This window comes from Chaetodon auriga, chromosome 2 (genome assembly GCF_051107435.1).
Source record: "Chaetodon auriga isolate fChaAug3 chromosome 2, fChaAug3.hap1, whole genome shotgun sequence".
In the NCBI taxonomy this organism is placed as follows: Eukaryota; Metazoa; Chordata; class Actinopteri; order Chaetodontiformes; family Chaetodontidae; genus Chaetodon; species Chaetodon auriga.
Genome location: NC_135075.1, coordinates 20642801 through 20664522, shown reverse-complemented (window position 1 = coordinate 20664522; position 21722 = coordinate 20642801). Strand labels below are relative to the sequence as shown.

Genomic DNA, 21722 nt, shown 5'->3' with positions numbered 1-21722 from the left:
GGATTTGGATCAAGTGAATGAGGAAACTGAAGAAGGAAAAAGAGTCAGGGAGGAAGAAGGGAGAAGAGAGAGAGAGGGACAGTAAGACAGACAGAAAGAGAGAGAGAGAGAGAGAGCATCAAATGCAGAAAGAGAGCAGAGTGATTTGGGTTGGAAGCGGGAGCAGGGAGCCAGGGTTGGCAGGGTTTTGGTGGAGGAGTGTGGTGGTTCAGAAGTCCTCCAGCGCGAGGCGCCAGTGTGTCCGGCGGGGGCCCTGACCATGAGCTGCCTCACCCCCCGAGAGCCACGGCCACAAACCCCCTCTCCCCCTTCACCACCAGCACCGCCACCCATCCAACCCAAAACCCACTGGCAGGCAGCGCTTCACTGAAGCTGCTGCTGCTGCTGCATGTTTATTTAATATTCTGAAGAAATTGAAATATCTTTGTGGGTTAACACACATACATACACAATTACATATCACTCACCCACACACACACACGCACGCACGCATGCACGCATACATTCACACACATAACCGCCACAATATATAAATAAATAAAGTCGAGTAATAACGTTCTCTTGATCTGTGGCCAAGAATAGAGTTGGAGAAAATCTTTTTCGAATGGTGTTTTCAGAAGCGTAGAGGGAGGAGCGTGAATGTCTGACACTGCATGTTGCCTGAGCAGGCGGCATGTCTCAGACTGACTCCCACAGAGGAGAGAGAGCTTTACCAAAGCAGTTGACAAACAAGAAATCGTTCCCATGTGACAGAAACAGAGCAACTGCAAAATAAATAAGGCCAAATATTTACATTTGCTGGTAGACTTAAATGTCGGTTCCATCATACATGGATCCTGTAAAAATCAAAGTATTTCACATGTTAAGCAATGGAGCAACGCTGAGTGTGTGGTCTGTGAATGAGAACATGTATATGAGGTGTTTGTGAAGTGTTAAATGAACGAATGTGCATGCCAGCCTTTTTCTGCGTGTATTCATGCACGAGTGCGCACACACACACACACACGTCCATAATGAGCCTCTGATCATTACAAAGCAATTCCTTCAGACAGAAATCCTTTAAACAGCCTCTGGTTTCTGGGCTTCATACTATCCCCCTTCTGTCTCCTCTCTCCTCAACAGCCACCAACCACTGCTGCTGCCAAAAATAACACAGGAGCGCCACTCGAACCCGCGCCTCACCACAGCACAGCTTGGCCGCAAGAGAGGGATCAAAACACACACAAAAAAGGAAACACATCATATTGTGGAAGGAGGGGAAAAAGAGCATTCATACAGCTCCATGCTTGAAGATATCTACTGATGATTTTGGCATCCGAAGAACCACACACACTAATGCACCAGGCCAAGACAGGGAAAGGAAAGTGTGTTTGTGTGTGCATCCATTCTGGATGTACTGTAACTGCTCCGACGGTATTCACTTCTGATCTCATTCAGTCAGTGATTCAACCGCAAGCTCAATAAAAACACTTACATTATCACGTTATAGGTCAATAAATTAGGGCTTTCAACTGTGAAATGAAGGCCCGGCGAACGAAGCAAATTAACGCTGAAAGTATGAATAATGAGAAGGAGGGGTATACTCTGGTTACAGATAAATCACAGTGCTTTGATTGTAGGTTTGGGAGTTCAAATGGGAGACAACTTTACTCATTGTCATGGCCGGTTCACTTTGTGTTGCACTTGGCAAAATCTGCTTATCCGCACTGACACACTGATGCCAGTGAATGAAGCCATCAGAGTCCAAGCTCTATTTCAGCGGTGGCCAGCAGGGGTTTACGAGCAAACCGTCGTGGGATTAATTGTCGAGCCGCAGAAATAAAGGAAATGATGGAAAGGTGGAAAATGTACTGACATATTTTATGGAAGCGCTGCTACATTAGCTGGGCAGGAGGTTCTGAACTTGTGGGTCCAAAGAGTTTTAAGGGTCTGCACGACTCCTCTGGGTATTCACCAAGGCTGAGGGATCCAAACTAAGCAAAGAAACGCCACCAAAATTAGAGATGTCTGTCTGTAGGCTTATGCTATAATTAACTGCATTACCATCACTTTTTGCTTGCCACATTGCTTCCACAGACAGCACACATCCTGAAGTGTACAGGCTTCACAGCCTCATTGTCTTTTCAACAGATTTTTACTTGTATGTTCTTATTTGGCTGTTGTTGTTTTTACGCTGTGTTGCACCACATTGATTTGCCAATGACTGCCTTTTGCATTTCATTTTTTTGTGCTTTTAATTACCCCACTGTAGTGCTGAAATATATTTATCTTGATTTTCCCATGTAATGCATCTTGTTTGTTGGTATTATTTATTATCGAGAATCAACCCATCAGAGTTAGTCTGGGCCCAAATCCTAGTTTTTAGTTTTAGGATGGTCAGTTGAACTAACTGGTGAAACTTCCTGCTTCCGTGTTGCTCTGCAGTGGAGAGGACAGGTGCCAGGCAACCCAAGGCCCCAAAGCACTCACAGAGCCCCGGCAGAGAGCTTTGTCAGCCGGGCCGATCAGTGACGGACTGACGCCCTCTGCTGGTTCCTTTTAGTCATAACAATTGTTGAACGTGGAGCCAGAAACCAATAAATGTTGTCAAGGAAGACAAATGCTCACACTCAGAACAAAACGAGGTAGAACCAACTGACGTTAACATGTCCTCAGGTACAGGTGGAACTGGCACTTACTGGAGTACTTCGTTTTCCGCTGCCGTTGTCTGACAGTGGCAGGTCGAAGATTCACGCTAGCTTAACGTTACTCATAAAGTACGTTTCTTTTGCTTTTAATGCAGCAGTTCCCGCACTAACATTGATCATCGTCTTTTGGTTATATTGACGTTAGATAAGTTCATTTTAGTTTGTTTGCTACAGGTACGTCCATTAAAACTTCACTGAGTTGCACTTTACGATCAATTTAAATGGACGGCTTCTACTTTTCATGCAGTATTTTTACATTGTGACAGTGGAGACGTTGCATTGCAAATGAACTGCAAATGAAAGTCTCCATTACTGTGACTGTTCACCTGTTTCTGTGGATGTGATGAAACCACCGTCCAAGAGGCCGCTGTACATTTTGCCTCGTACAAGGTCCAAACGGTGTTTTGAAAACGCTTCATCGGTGCTTTCCTGTGAGCAAAATTAACCAACCCCAAAGGTCTACCGACCAATGGGAATTCGAGTTTCGCGGGGATCTGTTACGTCATATCTGTGCTCCAAAAATCTTGGATGCGCAGCGAAAGGAGGCAACATACTAGAAATATGTAGTTAATAAATGTAAAAAAGTGATAAATATCATGAGATGTCTGGCAGGAGTGGAATAGAGAGCTGACTTTGCGTCACTGAAACACATATATGTAGCTTTAGTGCGATCACGATTAGATCACGGAAGTATTGCTGGCATGCTGTCCTTGTCAATTCCACATCATAAACCCACTTAGCACGACTGTTACCAATGCTGAGTGGACTGGACTGTAGGCTGTAGGTAAACGCTGTAGTATCTCCCCTTAAAACCAGAAGGTGGCAGTAATGCGACATCGAGGATGTCAGTTACCGTAAACTGTCGACGAAGAAGAAGCGAAAGGGGGGGGCTTCGTTCTGCTCTTCACATGTTGTTGCCTCATTATCTGTCTGGCAAAATACCGGCAAATGAAAGCAAGTGTCTGTTGTGGTGGGGGGATTAAACATCCGAAACCGATCGGCTCTGTCTGCGTGAAATAGGGAATGAACGACGAGACAGCATCGGACAGCTGGAAGAGAAACTCCGGGTGCTCCAGGTGAAGCTGCACGGAGGCTAAGCTAGTGTAGCACGGGGGCTAACGGGGGAGCCAGGCTGATCATTAACCTAGATCCTTTTATTTATGGGGTTTTCCGGGTGGGGTTGTCAGCCACAACAAAACTACTGATTTTACAACTGTGGCTGAAACACCGACATTGCGGTTGCGTAAACTTCACTCATAGCTTCTGAATAAGGTGCCAGGTGCGAGAGAAAGATGCTCAGGTGCCAGCCTTAGTTTACTGTCATTGAGTGAACTTCCACCTCGGTCTGTATGAGACATTTTGGTCATTAATAGAATCAGCTGAATAATTTTCGATGCTGTTTGATCCACTTGTCGTTAACTGTGTATTTACTGATCATCTGGCTGTACCTCGGGACCCGCAGCTGCTGCTGGGGCATCTGTAGGACAAGTTACAGCAAGTAGAATAAACTTTATTGACAAAGAACTTTGTAACACTCTGTCAATGGTATACACAGCTCCCTGCAGAGAGGCACAAACTTCAAGCAGTAAGCTGTTCTGATTACAATTTATTCTGAACACTAAAGATAACACAGGGCAGTGTTTCTACTATTTAGCCCACCCTCATTGATTTAAATGGGTTGTACAAAATAATAGAAACACCTGTCAAACTGCAGCCTCCAGAATGACCATACAGTTGACCACACACACCTGTACTTTGGCATCCTCCGGTCTAGTGTTGCTATCGCAATTTTTTTGTAGTTGGTGTAATTTTTTCCATTTTTAAGATTTAATTTCAGAATCAGAATCAGAATCAGAAAAAGCTTTATTGCCAAGTACGCTTTTACACATATGAGGATTTTTTTCTGGTGAAATTGGTGCATGACACATCTATTAAAATAAGAGCATAAAATATAACTATTTAAATATATATACACAAGTCTGTTTTTGTTGTTGCTATTTCCCAATTGGGAATTTGAAGCTGTGTTCTTTTGTATTAGGGTGGTGGATTCGATATTGCAACCTTTTGTGATTTGGCTGAAGTGAGCCTGTAATTAGGCTCATCCAGTGCAAAGACCTATAAAATGTGTCTTGAAAGAAATGCATAACCCAATTTTCCTAAGCTGTTTGTAAATGAATCAACAGCTGCTCAGCAGTCCTTCTCATGCCAGGTTTTTCTTTTGCTTAGTATTGAGCAAATGCTGGCTGTGAATCCCGGAAAGACGCCCATCAGTCTGCTGCAGGAGTATGGAACGCGGATAGGCAAGACCCCAGTGTACGACCTGCTGAAGGCCGAGGGACAGGCCCACCAGCCCAACTTCACGTTCCGCGTCTCCGTCGGAGAGATCAGCTGCACCGGCCAAGGGCCCAGCAAGAAGGCAGCCAAGCACAAAGCAGCCGAGGCTGCTCTGAAGATGCTCAAGGGAGGCCTTGGAGGACCCGCCGGAGTTGGTGTTGGAGTCGACGGGTTTATTGGGGTTGACGGGTCTACTGATGGAGACGGGTCCGTTTCCTATTTCGTGTTTTTTCATTTCTGTACAGTGGCTCTGAAAGTTGAAGTGATACGTAGACAGACACATTGGGAAAAAAAACTGTGGCCAGCATCATCTAATGTCAGCGTGTCAAAGCACAGAATGACACTGAGATAGAGGTCTGTGTGGTTTCATTACTTCCTCTTTTGTGTTTATCTCATCTTCTGCACAGCTCCCAGTCAGAGATGAAGACCTCAGGCAGTTCTCAGCAGTCTGAATGTAACCCTGTAGGAGCGCTGCAGGTGAATCAACAAAGAGACCGTTTGGCTTGTCTGCTAATAAATGCCATTGTCCAGTCAGTCCCTCCCAGGATTACTGACAACATCTGCCCAGTTTACAGCTGCTCACCATTTGTTTTGTATAAGTGTTAATTTGTGTTCTTCTCTGCCAGGAATTGGTGGTGCAGAAAGGTTGGCGTTTGCCAGAATACACCGTCACCCAGGAGTCTGGTCCAGCACACCGCAAAGAGTTCACCATGACCTGCAGAGTCGAGAGATTTGTCGAAATCGGTAAAATGCATAATGTTTCGTTCGTGGAGATTGTGCTTTTTGCAATGTTTTTTTGGCATTCCACTTGAACAGCTGTTGGCTGTCAATGATGAAACATTCCAGCGCAAATGGTACTGATGAAATAAAGTCATATGTGCTGCCTTTAACAGGGGTGCACTGGTTATGAAACTGTCTCAATTTCATATGTATCCTACAAACAGCAACAGAACATGGCAACAATAGAAAATAGCATTAAAAATTAGCTGTTTTTCTTTCATTTTGTCCACAAATTCTGTCCAAAATCAACACAAAATGAAAGTTCCTTGTAGTTTCCTTAACAGGCTAAAGATCAGGCTAGCACAATTAGAGCAGATATCAAGCAATCGAGTCTTATGAAATGAATATCATAAAGTCAGACTCGTTATCAGTCAGTGGTCATATCTTGTGCAACATTACTCAACATTACTCTGTCTCCTCTTTCTCTCCAGGAAGTGGAACCTCCAAGAAGCTAGCCAAGAGAAACGCAGCAGCTAAGATGTTATCGCGTATACACGACGTCCCGGTGGACCTACGGACGAGCAACGATGCTGACACAGAAGACGACACGTTCACCATGGTGAGACACCAACAGAAATGAACTTTTATCTGCGCACCAGCCAATGAAGATCCTGCATGTTGAATTATCCTGCACATTACAGGAAAGGATGCACAACACTGCATATGTAACTAAAACCCAAGGACTGAATTATGCTCCCTTGATATCATGCAAATGCTGTATTTGCATTTCATGGTGTTTAATCTTTGTCATTTCCAGTTGTTTGTCCTTCAGATGTAATGCAGAATGATAGAAGCTGAGCACCTGAATTTCTATTACCCTGTTTCTCACTCATAAATCTTGCTGGCAGATAATAATGTTTTATTAATGAACTTCATCTCCGCTGCACACACAGCACATGGGCAGCAGAGCTGAGTCGGGCAAAAGCAAAGGCTTCAGCTGCACGTGGGACTCTCTGCGTAACTCTGCCGGAGAGAAGATCCTCCAGCTCCGCAGCCACCCTCTGGGCATGCCCTCTGACTCCAACTTCTGCTCCCTGCTGAGCGACCTGTCGGCGGAGCAGCGCTTTGACGTCAGTTACCTCGATCTGGGTGAGTTCACAGACAGCAGCACTTTAACGCTGTAAGGTTAAAATGTGGAGTGAGAGGACGTTATGGCTGCAGGCACGAAGAGCTGCGTTTTAGTACACGAGGCTGTAAACATAATGAATGAGTTGATCTTGCGCTGTGCATGTGATAAACCTCACTGGGGTGCAGATTTTTGTTTGGTGTGGACGCCTCGTACCGCTTTCGCATCTTGTTTACACCCTCTGCACGAGCCCCCACAGCAGCATCTGTGTGTTTTGATGTCAGCATACCACAAACAAATGGCGTGCTGTGTGGTTTCTATTACTGTCATCAGATACTGTATAGGAGGAAGTTGCACACAGCTGCTTGTTGACACGGTTTTGTGCTGGTATCTGTGGACAGCACTTCACAGATGGACCCGAACTTTAAGCTGAGAGGTTTATGTGTTGCACGCAGTGACTAACTAAGTTCTTGATTTGTGTTATTCCTGCTGGATGTTGCTGAGGAGCAATACCAAATATTTGATGGATACTGATTCATCGGGCTGCTAGTTTTCCCCTTTTGTACAGTTAAAACTTGTGAGGGGTAACTGTAATTCTTTTACCTTTTGCAGAAAATATTAATCTAATGACAATAAATGTGTTAATATCTCTGAAAATAATCTGAAGTACTTCATTGCAGAGTGTTAAATGTTCAAAGATTAAAAGAATAAGATCATAACTGAAGTATAGCTGCTATCTGGCTTCTTAATGCGTAGAAATGGTGACACATGTATGATAAGAGTGAGCGTGAAGAAGGGTCACAAAAGTCCCTCATTAGATTTATAATGGAGATAATATCTGCCTGTGACATGCCGCTGAAACACACTGGAGTGGACGGTGAGACACGTCAGAAGGATGTCTTTTAACGTTCTTGTCCTCCTGTTTCAGAGGAGCGCAGCCTGAGCGGCCTGTGCCAGTGTCTAGTGGAGCTGTCCACACAGCCAATCACGGTGTGCCACGGCTTTGCTCCCAGCATAGACGCCGCCCGAGCCAATGCAGCCCACAATGCACTGCAGTACCTCAAAATCATGGCGGGAGGGAAGTGACGTCATCCGCCTCCTCACAGACTCGAACTCACCACGACGCAACGCCGAGTTAGATTTCCTCTTCGGACGAAGGAGGCGCTTTCGGGATGAGTTCAAATAACGTGAATTACCTCAAATTTGGAGACTTTTTCTGTCCCCCAAGTGAACCCTCGGAGCTTTTTTTGGTCACGTCGATTCCCTGTTGTTGTCAATGAAGATTTAGTTGCCAAATAACTCAAATGTACCCCTCACCTTGATATTTGTCGCACATTATTTTAATTACTTTTTTCAGTATTTTCTTTGCTCAGCATCTATATGCAGCGCCGTGTTTCCCTAAAATCTAAAGTTTAGTATACATCTAAAGTATAAATGGTGCTCTTACTGTGAGCTCAAATAGCTGCAGACAAATTCTGGTGCAACAAAAAGGTCATAGGGGTTTGGAGAAATTAGGCTTTGGAATCACAGATTATTGGCGCTTCATTTAATCCTCGTTCACATGGATGAACGTAAGAGAAAAATTTGCAGCCACGTGCAGAAACGTGGAGAGAAAAGGACTCTGCTGAATCAGAGGATGATCATTTTAAAGACTGCCCTGTTTTCAGATGAGTTTGTGTTGAAAATGTGGCTTTTGTTGTCATGTTCTTAATGTTGGGATTTTGGACCCCCCCCCCCCTTTTTTTTAAAACTCAGTTCATGATTACAGCCAGTTGAAACTCCCCATGTTGTTATCTTTGGTCGTCATTATGAACTCATAAGGTTTAAAACTTAACCCTTTCTCTAGAGGAGGATCAGATGAGTGACAGGGATATGAATTGTGTTTGCAAGGTGTGACATTTTGCCTCTTTATGGATTTCTTGGGCCGGTGTTGATGGCTTTCAGAGCATTTTAGGAACAAAATCACCAGACGTTTTCACATTAACAAACCTGGGGAGAGGGAGTAGTGTATCTTCTTAATGTGAGGACAATTAAAAATACATTACAGCTAAACTTAAAGTCACTTCTTGGTCCCATTTACTCCTGAATGTGCAAACAGCATTGTAAAGTAGAATTTTGCACAAGGAGCTCTATGAATCAGTTTTGATGGAAAACAAAGAAGATTATGACCAGAATGAAAGAGCACCAAGTAACGTGAACTGTTCTCATCGTAATCACTGAAACCTCCTCAAACCTCTGACTTTCAGATGTTGTGCTCTTTTCATTTCTAATTTAAACCCCTCTAATTATTTTCTGTCAGTGTGACTGATTCCTGTACTGATCTTTGAAAATTGACGATGGTGATTTTCAAGATTATATTCTCCAGCTGCTCGTTTTGTCTCGGCGTGTCCATCTTTTACCATCCAGTTCCATGTATTTGTATATTTGCTGATGCAAAGCAGATTCCAAAAAAGTCGGGACGCTGTGTAAAATTTTAAACAATAAAACAGAGTGTGATTATTTGCTAATCCTTTTTGACATGTGCTCAGTTGAAAGCAGTACGAAGACAGTATATTTAATTTTTTACCTCGTCAGCTTCTTTGATTTTTGTAAATATCTGCTTATTCTGTTGGGACAAGCTGGGACAGGAGCAACTAAAGACTGGGAAAGATGTGGAACGCTCCAAAAACACCTGTTTGGAACATTCCACAGGTAAACAGGTTGATTGGTAACAGGTGATAGTATCATGATTGGGTATGAAAGGGGCATCCTGGAAAGGCTCAGTCGATCACAAGCGAGGATGGAGAGAGGTTCACCACTTTGTGAACACATGATTGTATGAAGGAGATGACTACATGGGCTCAGGAACACTTCATGAAACTGTTGTAAAACTGTTTCATTCTGTTTTTATCTATGTTTTAAACAGCGTCCAGACTTTTGTGGATCAGGCTTGTACACTGCCTTGAACTCCTCTGAAATAACTATTGAAGATGGAAAACAGTTTGCACTACCTGAAAACAAGACGTCATTTGCACAGCGCAGGCCGACGAGTAGTTTTCTGTAACGTCGTTCTCTGAAAAGGCAGATCTGCATGTGGTTCTTCTGATTATTCAAATAAGGAACTTAACTGCTGGTTTTTGGTGAACTGACACCAGTAACGTCAATGCTGACATACATTTAAGACTTGAACAAAATGTCCAGTTGTAGAAAAACGATGAAGTACAACATAAGCTCCATGTGATACTGACTTTTTTTTTTCCAATAAAACATTTTTGTAAACTGTTGTCATCACAACTTGCTCTCATCCATTCTAATAAAACATGCTCCACACAGTATTTCATGAAGACCTTTGAACAGTTTTATTTATTTATTCACAATATTCTGTAATCAGTGTGAGCAAAGGGGAGAAACTTTTCTTACATTGGCTAAAAAAGCATCTTCAGTGTAAAGCCTCTGGTAGTTTCTCATGTAATCAAGTCTGTTACTGCTGTTTTTATGGAGCTGTGGCTTTCCTCTCATCTGCCGTGAGCGTTTGACGAGGGGCTGAATTCTTCGTCCGCGTAGCCGCTGCTGTCTGACTGCACGCTGTCGCCCCGGACCACTTCACCTGCACGAGGACAAACACAGTCAGGCAACAGCTCCGTGAGCGGCACGCCGCCGCACAGCGCAGCTGCAGGCTGACCTGAATAGACACACAATGCACATACAGTACGTTCGCTGTGAGAAATACACCTGCTCAGTGACCTGCATACACGTGTGCTCACACATTCATCTTTTTCTACATATTTTAATTATTCAAGTCCTCGCACGTCATGTCTGACCTCACTACAAGAGCCCAAAGTAAAATATTCAAGTTTAAGCAAAACATTTTGCTCACGCATAAATTTGTTGGTGCACTTAACATCCTGCACCATTTGGAAAAAAAAAAGATCTAAAATGAACCTCCAGCTTCAAATTGAAGCACACTGGATGGACATTTTGCAAGGGGAAAATATTTGGTGTGACTTTGCATATGAAGCCTCTCTCTTTGCTCGTGAGTCAGTGGAGATGCAGTGCTGGTGCCAGTTCTGGCAGACCATCTGATATCCTTTCATATGCTGCAAGGGCAAATATCTTAGTGTCATGGAGGAATGACAAACCTCGCACTAAAGCAAACTGGCGTAAGATAATGATGAACATATCTTCCAGTTTCACAGTGGCTTCGACTCTTGCAGGCATTCTCCTCCACTAATTATGGACCCTCCTTTTGTACCTTCCTTATAGCACTGTAATTGCCATGGCCCTTTGTCATTTGAGCCAGTATTGTTATATCTTGGGTTTTGTGTTTATTTCTGAAAAAGGAAAAAAAAAAGCACCTATACTGTTGATATGTTGTTTTCTTTCCATATTTCTAACTGTCACTGTGTTCATGCTGATGGTTTAGACCAATGTCGTGCTGAGTCCTTTGTTATTGTTGTGTGGTTACAAAAGAAGAAGAAAAAAACTCAATAAACATACTTGGGAGGGAAAAAAAACAGCAGGGGACGGCACTCCAGTTTGACTTTTTAATGACTGATGTCCGTCTTTCCTTTCTGTGCTTTTCTGCAAACGCTGAGCGGCAGCGTTCTGCTGACAGCAGCTGTCACAGCGAGGACAGACAACACCCTTTTCTTCACACATTTAGAACTGCTTTGGCTGTTTTTGTTGTGGACGGGGTTGGCAATTTGGCGACCACGCATACAATTATGACAAGCCATGTTCTGTAAAATACGACTGCAGTGTCGCACAGAGACAGATGTAACTACTGCCTGTGACCTGCTGTCATGCGAGAAATACACATAAGCAGAACTTACACACTGTACTATACTATAATATCATACCATACCTTTGTACTGACCCTTTTTGGACAACAGGGAGGTGGTTGTTTCTGTAGTTTCTGCTTGTCCAAAATCTTCCTCTCCTGCACTGTGCACCTGTGCAGACAAAAGGTATGAAGAGTTTATTATACACTGAATGTCTGTTTTTACTGTTGTATAATTCTGAATCGCAAAAAAGGGCGGAACAATGTATTGTTTCATTATCAGCATCACACTATGCACTTGATGCTATGAAATAATATAAACCACAAGATTTAAACCCATTTACCGATGGCGTGTCAGTGGTTTGGTCAGTCTAATCCCTCTGATCTATTTCATTCAGGCTGATCTGATTACACTCAGTCTGCCTGCCTGATGAATGACCAGTCAAAATCATTCAACTCAACACAATAAGTAACGTATGTTTAGTCCTTTTTAGACATTTCCACATGGAAATGTTACATATTGTGCGTTTAAATACTACACATACATTATCTGGAGATTTTTTTTTTTTAACTTTTCAATATTGCAATTTATTCTGGAAAAAAAACCTAAAATATCAATGCAGTGCTGTTGTAACTCGCATACCTCCTCCAGCTCAAAGGAGTTAACCTGTTGCAGGTTAGTGGAGGTGTAACCCTGATGCGTCAGTGGATTCAGGTACTGGCTATTCCCCTCGTCAAATGGCTCCTCGCATGCCTGGGCGGGTGGGACAGATGAAGCGTGACTGGAATCTGGTGCCTTCAGGTCGTCCCCCTCCCAGCCAGTGACAGTGATGCTACACTGGGTGAAGCCACCACTGGGGGTCGGGACAGGAAGTGATGTGGATGCATGTGTGTGTGAGTCCTCGTCAGGCTCAGCCACAGCAGTTTGTTTAAGAGATCCAGAACACGAGCGATCTGTCTCAGAGCAGGTAGGAGGGAAAAAGTTTGTTTTAGGACTGCTTGTGCAGAAAGGTGCCGTGTGTACGCTCTCCACTACCTGCGGGCAGATTAGATCGTATGCGACCTTGGCAGCGGGTTTTGGATGAACGGTGCTTGTGTCACTTTGAGTTGAGCACTTTGAGTTCAGCTCTGGCTGACATGAAAGAAACTGATGATCTGTTTCTACCACAGTTTCTCCTGATGATGATAACGCCGGAGATGTTCTTACACCGTGACTCCTGCTGTCACAGTCTGCTGCTTTGACAGCGTTTTCACCAGCATCCACGTTATCTGTTTGTTTACTGCCCTGCATCTCCATGTGACAGATTTTATTAGTATTTTGAAGATCGCCTGCCTCTGCCGCAGTCTGCACTGTTTGCTCCTCTTTCCCACTGTCACAGCATTTAACACTATCCGTGTCCAGCTTCACATCCACAGCTGAGTTACGCCTGTTATATTCCTCCAAATCCAGTTTCTTGGTCACCCCAGTCTTGACTCTCTCCAGGACTACATCCACAACATCAGGGAGGCTGGACCTTTTCTTGGGTGAGGGCTGCGGAGAGGTGGAGTCTGATCCGCGAGGAGAGCCCGTGTAGAGGCACATCTTGGAGACGGTGTCCTTCAGCCTCTCCACCGGAGAGCGCGGCTCGCTGCGGACGCTGCTCCTGAAGCGTTCGATCCTCTCCACGGGGGACGAGGAGAAGGAAAACTCCGGTGTGGCCAGTTTCTGCAGAGGAGTGCGGGACACGTGAGAGTAGAGGGAGTAGAAAGCGTTGGCCATCGCTGTGAGCACTTGCACTTGTCTGAAACGACCTGTGGAGAGAACAAAACATTAAAACAAGTACTATGCATCTCATTTGCTACATCCCAGAATGATTTCAGCCTATCAAACATCAAGCCATGTTATGCAATTCACATGACAGATAACTGACAGCAGGGTCTTTTAATAACAGCCTTACTGGCGAGAGAGAGGCTGGGGTCTTCCTCTCGTATCCGCCGTAGCTGAGCGTCAAGGAAGAGGCGGAAGTTGATGCCCTGAGCCAGAGAGGGGAAGGTGAAGAACCGAGGGGGGATACGAACGGTGACCTGTGGCTCATCGCTGCCAAAGCCCAGCTCGTACAGCGTCTCCTCTGCATCCTCCGAACACAACTGCAGGACCTCTGATACACTGGTGTGCACATGAGAGAAAAGGAGAGATACAATTTTTCGTCCTGTCAAAGCATTTTTGTGAAGCCCTTTAAGGCAGAATTGGTATTTGGGGGTTTAAAAATACAATTGATTTGACGTGAAAGCTCTATTCAAGCATGTGTGATGCTTATGAAGAGGGTCACAGAGTGCTTTACAGTATAATGACACAATAAACCAATAAATTCAAATGAAAGCAAAAGATACAGATGCAAAAAAGGATGAAATGTTATTAAACAGAATAAAACAGCATACATCATTTAGAGCTGGAACTGAGCTGATACTGACATAATTAAATTATTGGATATTGGACTGACGTCACAGATCCACGTATCAATCCAGACTCCATAATCTACTGACACTGAGGATTCTTTGATAGTGTAGACATTTATTTCTCCACACTGTTCATGAACTTTCCTTCCAAATATTCACTTTGAAACCTTACTGCACGAAGAAGCTGTCAGCTTGCCGTTTGAAATCCTGCATTTCTCATATTCTTCAGGTGAAATCAAACCAGGAAAAGACAAATGTTAAGGAGGGAAACTAATTTAGAAAGGTGGTTGTCAGCCTTCAGTCCTGCAGAAGAATAAACCTTTTAAAGGCGCTGGAGCCTCACCTTGATGTAGTTTTACAGGTGGAGGAGGAGAGGCAGCTGGAGGCCATGCTGTGGCCCAAGTTCAGCGACGGCAGACATAGCGCCTGACGGGGGGTGCTGCAGACGAGACGTGTGAAAAATGACAGATCAGAAACATACCGTAATCTGATCTTAATAACAAAAAGACTAATAACATAAAGACTCGTCAGCAAACACAGAGAGAGACACAAGAGAGAGGTTGTGCCGCTGACCTGCTGGTGAGTCTGCTGTGACCTCTGGAGGAAGGATGCCGTGTGAGGCTTCATGGTCAGCACAGAGAGAAGAAGAGAAAAATAACATCAGTCCAATCTTTAAAGCTTCAGTTTTCAGAAACATCCAGAGAGTCACCATGTCCTCAAATATTCTTTCAAAACTAAAAAAGGCATCATTTTGCAGACAGACAATGAGAAATAAGTGCCATCTCATTTACACCTCTGAATCATTTCAGCAGAAAGGAGAGTGCAGGGGTGTGACCGCGATCTGAAACCATCAGTGAACACACGGCTGGAGACAGGTGTGGTGGTGGTGGGTGGGGAAGCTAAACTGTATGTGCGTTTTGGATTAGAAGTGCAGCTCAACTACCTCTGACTAAAATGTGTGAAATATATAACAATTAAAGCATCTTTATTCATATGAGCTAACATTCACTCATTCAACGGCACAACATTCCTCGGTTCTTGTTGTCTCATTGTCACGGCAGCTAGAAGATGACTGTTGCGACTCACCCGGCTTCAAATGTGAGCTCTCCTCCACTTAACACAGAAGCTGAAACACAGAAGAAGAATGTGCTGACATGCATCTCAAATCTGAAGTCATACGTCATGTTGAGTAAAGTCAGACTGACACAGAGGGTGAAACGGTACTGATATCTGATTGTACCAAAAGACGTAATTAAAGGCATAAGTCTTAAATGTCCTTCTCGGCAGCTCTACAGTAATACTGCGAAACACTGAACATCTGTGCGACACATTACAGTTGATGTGCGCAGATGGTTCGGTGTGTGTGTGTCTTTGTCACCACTGTTACAAACAAAGCATGAGCTTGTTGAACATTCGTGATGCACACCTCATTTTCCTACTAGGACATTTCCTGCTTTGTTAGTTTGTGCGTGTGTACGTGTGTGTGTGTGTGTGTGTGTGTGTGTGCGCACCTACCATCAGCACCAAGGCTCAGCTCATCATCAAAGTGGTGGACTTTCAGCACAGACTCTGAGGAAACGACATGCAGCCGGCGATTTAAGTCATTTCACATAAAAGTTGCGTGTTATATCTTAATTTTCTGAAATTTTCAACTGAAAATGTTTTTGTAATCCTGTTTTTCTTGTATGTGTGACTGGTGTGCAGTGGTGGAAAATAAGTATACTCAAGTACTGGTTGTACTTGTATTTCCATTTCATGCTACTTACGTCTATTCCGCCACAGTTAAGAGGGAAATAGTAAAGTTTTCAATCCACTATATTTACACGGCGGCTTTATCTACTAATTACTGTGAGATTTTACATGCAGAACGGGTTTTTCCACACATGATGTCGTAGGTTAAATGCAAACAGAAAAATGCTACTGATAATTGAATAATGTACAATAGTTTAATACTCACATTTACTTTATTAGAGTATTTTTACTTTTGATACATTAAGTGCTGATAATACTTACATGCTTTTAAAGTTACGCTCTCAATGCAGGGCTTTTACTTTACAGTAATCGAGTATTTTTCTGTTGCAGTAATACTACTTTTACTTCACTAAAGGGCCTGGAAACTTCCTCCACCACGGCTGGTGTGTATGGACAGGGTTTCAAAGATGAGAATGGTGTTTTTACTTTATTGTACACACTTGAGTTGGTTTGCATTTACAGCATGCAAACAGTAAATATGTTAAGTGTTTCTCAGTTATCAAAATCAACTCATGGTACTAAACAGGACAAGGCTTCCTTTCAGCTCATACTCACCGAAACTCAGCTGACTGGAGTTTTCTGAGCACGCCTCTGACCTGTGAGATATATCCCAATATTTAAGGCTTAATAACACACACATATCCGGTCAGTGACATTTGCATGCTTCTAAGTGACTGTGTTTGCATAGATAGCCTCGTCTGAAGTTTGACAGAAGCCTCGTCACAGTACGCGCTTGTTAGAGCCACTTAGATCTGCTCCCTAATCAGCTCTCAGCAGGCTGCCAAAGTCAACTTCCTCTTGTAGAAATTAGCATTAAGGTCAACACCTCCAAACCGAGCTGGTCATTTTCATGTCGAGCTCTCAGAATGTGCAAACCGACACGCCACTCCTTCCACTGAATGCTTTGTCAGCATTAGGAGCCGTTCAGATGCTGCCACAGTGCATGCAGTGCATCACTGAGTGGTACCAGTGCGGCTTCCTTTTCAATGAAATAAGAGACATTAAATAGCATCTGTGTGTGTGCTGACCTCTTCCAGTTTCATCAGTCAGTTACATAACAGAAAGGACGAACTGTTATTTCCTTCTAGTTATATAATAATTTTTACTCTAAACCACGAGGAAATGTAGGAAAGGTCAAAGGTCTAAAGTTGTGTGTTTTCGTGGTGAAACGGGAATGGAAGGCTTGTTGACTTGTCTCCATCTATATCCTGATGGTAACCAAAAAGCTGTCTGCATGCTAACATTGTGGTTTTAAAGAGCTAAAATAAGCGGATTTCTTCCCAACGGAGCTGTAAAAAAATGCATCATCTCAGGCTATTGTGGCGAAAACAATGCTGTGGCTACCTCACCGCAGTGTCTTCCTGGAACACCTGACCTCAGAGAGTTTCCACTTTCTATTTACTGTTTGTTAGACCAGTTTCCAATGACTGACACCTCGTCCTCCAGAGCCTGCTAGAGCTCGAAAAGTATCGTCTCGCAAACAACAAAAGGTAGAAAAGCAAGGTGACTCACCCACAACCCAGGAGCCAGTTCTCAATCTTTCCTGTGAAGCATCCTGTGGAAATCATGCACACACAGAACGTTAGCTTTATGAGTAATCCTCATTAAATTAAGTGGATCTTTGTCTTACAGCCGTCTTTTTTTAAGAAACAAACATGCACACTGCAAATGCTAACTATGAAAAAGGGGAACATCTCATTGGATTAATACTGTATCCCTTCGCTGTTTCTACAGAAGAGAAGTGAGCCAAGTTTCTTTTATTTCATATGTGTAATGACAGAAATCACGGTTATTACGAACTGGGCACAAAATCTCCCACTGCTTCCCCTAAAATCTACACCTGATCATGAGGATCCTCGCGTTCAGTGCATCCTTTGTTATCAGCTGTAGATACTGGACAGATGTGTCGGGGGAGTTTGGACTCACCATCAGAAAAGACATCGTCGTCTGCTATGGAGCCAGACGGGACGTTGCACGGCGGTCCGTCGGGGTCCAGCTCCTCCAGAGTGAGCCACTGGCGGCTGCTGTTGATCCAGGCTCGCCGCCTCACCGTGGACGACGGGCTCTCCATCACATCAGGTCACACTCAGCCAGGGAACATGTTGGGAAGCTACAGAGGCACGAAGATGATGACATAAGATATACAGTTTACTTTTTCAACGATGTTTGTTTTCAAAGCCTCAGGCTGATAATATTTCACACTTAGGTGACGTCCACGACACTCACTGGTTTCTGCCTGTGTCCTTCATCATTTAAGCTTTTCATGTAATAGATTATTAACAGGATGCTTCCTCGTAACTTGTACAACTGTCTTTCTTTGGCAAGCTGGACAAGCCTTTGAAACAGTAGACTACTGTGATACTTAAACCCTGTCAGATGGATTCTTTTACATTGGCAGCCACCATCTCTATAGACAAATTACTCTGTAACTGCTTTAAAATCAATATTTTCTGTCTAACCGTGATATAAATCAAATTATAACAAAGACCAAAACAGGTTCAAGACCAAATTTAAGTTAAATGTAACATAAAAGAAATAATAAATAAATCAAATTATGATTAAATGTCATTTCTACACCAAGGCAAAAACATGAAATAACTAAAGCGTATTGATGCATGAAAACTCCAGTGCAGTAAATATCCAAGTATGTTCATATAAAGTGCTTTCAGCTGAGTAACAAGATAAAAACGTAAATACATAGTTATGCATATAAACACAGATACAAACCCATCCAAAGCCACTGCAAAGCACAAGAATTACATCATTTCAATCCTTTTTTTTTTTTTTTTAATCAATTCTGATGAACAGAAAACATTCAGTGTATTCAAAATATAAATGATTTATACTGATGGATGAAATTCTCAAAGGCTGTTATGATTAAAAAAAAGTTTTTGTGTGTCATCCACAAATTAGAAAAAGAGGATTTTCTCTATAATTCATGTGTTAAGATAAACACTATCTGTTGCTGTCGTTTACAGTGAATGTGAGTGAATGTGGAGAAGTAGACATGTACACAGGCTACAGAACTGAATATACAGTTTAGTTGTAAAATGAAAGTATTTGTACATTTGTTCTGTGTGTAGCGTGAAGGCGCCGCAGCTTTTCACGGTGTCACCCTGAGTTTATAACACGACAAACTGTTAACTGTATTAACTCTGAAGCTTTTAGCCGAAGTAAACAGACCTGCTCACATTTCTCCAAACTCTCCTTCCAAAGAAAAGTGGCGCCTAAAGTCAGCAGAAGAAACGCAGCTTTTACCTTCATGCACGCAGGTTTCACTTCTGTCACTGACGCTCTTTCTCTCGTTTCCTGTTGTCGCAGGTTGAGATGTCTGAATGTGATCTGCGATCTTCAGCAAACTCTCTCATGCTACATCCATCCAGCCTGCTCTGCCTCTCCGTTATTAATTGACGATTGCGAGTTTCTGGCCGTTTCCTCTCGCAGCTGCGCGGAGCACCGCCGCTGATGCGCTTTGAGCGGACTGGTCGGAAGTGACTTTGCATCTCATGTGAAATACAAGAGTTTTATCAGCGTGGGACGCAGCTGCCTGCGACACATCCTGCTCAAACTGAAGCAGACAGACTCGAGCTGCTTTCTGGAAATGTCAGATGTTAAAGGCTGATTATACAACTGCAATGACTCTTTAATATTAACTTCATGCACGGGATGAGCGCACTGCGGCCTGCAGGCTGCAGAGCAACTCTCAAATGACGCACATCCGTTTGTTTTTTGTAAATTAGACATTTGATTTCATTTCAGACCATAATCTCAAACATATTTTTAATTTGCTCATAGCACCAGTTCACTAACAAACTTTCGCATGCAGCATTTTCTAATTCACACTAAGCTGTGACTAAATGCTTTATTAAGGGTTAGTTCATCATTTATTGTTTAAGATGTGACCACAGACGAGTGGTCAGGTTGTAGCTGTTTGTCTTGTCATTGTCTCTTTAGTTCAGCATGAAGACTCTTACAATGCACTGTTTGACCTCTTCTGGACCACATCTGGATCTGCTCATTAACAACTTATTAACACTGCACATCTGGATACTGTAAGATCTCTGTATCAGTGACTAGAATCTTTATTTATTAAACATTTATAAACGCCTCTGATGGATTATTTCATTTTCTAATGACTTGCTAAAATAACTGGTGGCTTGTTAGAGAGTGACTAACTCTTGGCACCTTAGGACTTGACTTTATGGAGGAATCAACAGGCAGAGCTCATTCATTAATTATTTAAATCAATGTGTGAGAGCGCTGTGTGTTTAATTTGTTGAAATCTGATATACTGTGTTTGACACATGTATACAGTCACATGGCTTCTTTTTGGAGTATCTTTAAGCCCTCGTGGGTTAGGCACCTTTAAGGGTTTGACATTTTAGTAAACAAAATATTCCTGCATTCATATTCATGCTTATAACTGATCTATAAAGCATTAGTTCATGTCAATAAAGCCATTAGTTACAACTTATAATGCTTTTATCAGATTCTTTAACAGAGCTAAAGCTTTACATATATTGTTCTTGTACTGTCTTCAACTGAGTCACAAATTATTAATAAAAATATCACATTCTGCTTTATGCATTTTATACATAGCGTCCCAATCTTTGGGAGGGAATCGACTAAAATTATTAAACAGATCAGGTTACTTTTCAAGGGATGGGGCTTTAAACACTGTGACATGTCATGTAAATAACATGAATGATGGCTGGATTCCATTCAGGTGCTTTAGTTTCTGGCGTTGTGCATGCCGGCTTACCGCCAACAGAGCAGAGCCAACGGTAGTGTTATTAGTCACACCTGTGCCTTTCCTAGTCAATATATCTGCTCTGAGAAAGGCCTATTGTCCATACAAACTATGATACAGGTGTATAATACTTTGTTATATAATTAACTACTCACAATGCTAAATGCTGTTAAAATGAACTCTACCTCAACAGTCTACAAAAGACATCTGCAGGTTATATATGAATGCATCAGTAATAATATAGTAATAAAATGCCACATGGGAGCCCGCTGCTTGAGTAGACTGCTCATACTGTGGATACTTTCAGCGTATCATGCTAATTATTCTGTACTTTTAAATTGAAATATTTCTACTTTTAAATAAGTAAAGGCTCTAAATCCTTCCTCCACTGCTGAAGGGTGTTGGTGAAGGTGCACTGTCTGGCAGACAGATGCTGTGCACTGAAACAATGCTTTGTTAGACTTGACTGGGCGTCCGTGTGTGAGGAGGCGGGATTGGAAATAAATAAGAGTAACTAATGGTCACATGTATGAGTAACTGAAGTCACGTCAGAGTGTGTGCCTTCACGCAGCGTTGGGTGGATGCGGGCTTGGCCTGAGGATGGACTCCACCTTCTGTCCTGTTTACATGGGCACATGTGCTGCTTCACTGACAGCCCCCTCGCAAATCCAAATCATAAAAACCCTCCCACAAGCAAGCCATTTTCTCCTCCCAGCGCGGTTACAGCCAGTGTTGGAGTGTGATGGGGTCTTCGATCCTCCACCCTGACTGACTCCTCCCGCCTCCTTGCTGTTTTCCAGCCCACATGGCGCCACCAGGGAGTGGCCAGTGTCCACGGAGGCAAGACTTAAACTCCGAGTACGCCTTCCTCCTTCCTCACGTCCGTGTTCAAAGTGGTTAAAGCAAGCGATGAGCTATGGCATCCTTATACTGTTGAATGATAAGACAATATCACAGGTGCAGTGAGGGGAAATGACCAAGGTTTGCCTGAAGATATTTACTCATGGCGCCTTTTAAGCGGAAAACAGATAACCTAACGTCAATCATACTCACCGGTGCAACCTATCTTGCTTGGTCCCGCCCACTTGTCTGCCTTTGGTCCAATTATATTGGCTGGTTAGGTCTAGTTAGTAGAAAGGACCACTTTGATTGGACGAA

At 43.1% G+C, this 21722-nt stretch overlaps 2 protein-coding genes across 6 annotated transcripts; one reads left to right on the top strand and one right to left on the bottom strand.

Annotated features, from left to right (window-relative positions):
• Positions 1-3541: 3541 nt before the first annotated feature.
• Positions 3542-10180, top strand: tarbp2 (TAR (HIV) RNA binding protein 2). Its single transcript, XM_076739996.1, has 7 exons — positions 3542-3763; positions 4914-5228; positions 5429-5498; positions 5648-5765; positions 6233-6360; positions 6695-6890; positions 7796-10180. The coding sequence occupies exons 1-7, from the start codon at positions 3711-3713 to the stop codon at positions 7951-7953; spliced, it is 1038 nt and encodes a 345-aa protein (XP_076596111.1). The 5' UTR covers positions 3542-3710; the 3' UTR covers positions 7954-10180.
• A 4-nt stretch (positions 10181-10184) lies between these two features.
• tespa1 (thymocyte expressed, positive selection associated 1) lies at positions 10185-19431 on the bottom strand. Of its 5 annotated transcripts, none has more exons than XM_076739949.1 (12): positions 19073-19431; positions 17741-17924; positions 17327-17369; positions 16370-16410; positions 15578-15631; positions 15149-15188; positions 14636-14683; positions 14406-14501; positions 13564-13772; positions 12270-13417; positions 11711-11798; positions 10185-10453 (listed from the first exon to the last, which is right to left on the bottom strand). In XM_076739949.1, exons 2-12 carry the CDS (start codon positions 17883-17885, stop codon positions 10362-10364), a joined length of 2004 nt encoding a protein of 667 aa, XP_076596064.1. In that variant the 5' UTR covers positions 17886-17924; positions 19073-19431; the 3' UTR covers positions 10185-10361. The 5 variants fall into 5 exon arrangements, with proteins under 5 accessions (XP_076596064.1, XP_076596039.1, XP_076596055.1 ...); XM_076739924.1 differs by having other exon boundaries at positions 10238-10528; positions 19073-19191; XM_076739940.1 differs by having other exon boundaries at positions 10238-10528; positions 11723-11798; positions 19073-19191.
• Positions 19432-21722: the final 2291 nt, after the last annotated feature.

Coding starts and splice junctions, on each gene's coding strand:
- tarbp2 (XM_076739996.1), top strand. CDS start 3,711: ATGAACGACGAGACAGCATCGGACAGCTGGAAGAGAAACTCCGGGTGC. Junction 5,499..5,647: donor ACCCTGTAGGAGCGCTGCAG/GTGAATCAACAA, acceptor CTTCTCTGCCAG/GAATTGGTGGTGCAGAAAGG. Junction 5,766..6,232: donor CGAGAGATTTGTCGAAATCG/GTAAAATGCATA, acceptor CTTTCTCTCCAG/GAAGTGGAACCTCCAAGAAG.
- tespa1 (XM_076739924.1), bottom strand. CDS start 17,885: ATGGAGAGCCCGTCGTCCACGGTGAGGCGGCGAGCCTGGATCAACAGC. Junction 13,418..13,563: donor CCCCAGCCTCTCTCTCGCCA/GTAAGGCTGTTA, acceptor TTCTCTCCACAG/GTCGTTTCAGACAAGTGCAA. Junction 11,799..12,269: donor ACTCCTTTGAGCTGGAGGAG/GTATGCGAGTTA, acceptor TTGTCTGCACAG/GTGCACAGTGCAGGAGAGGA.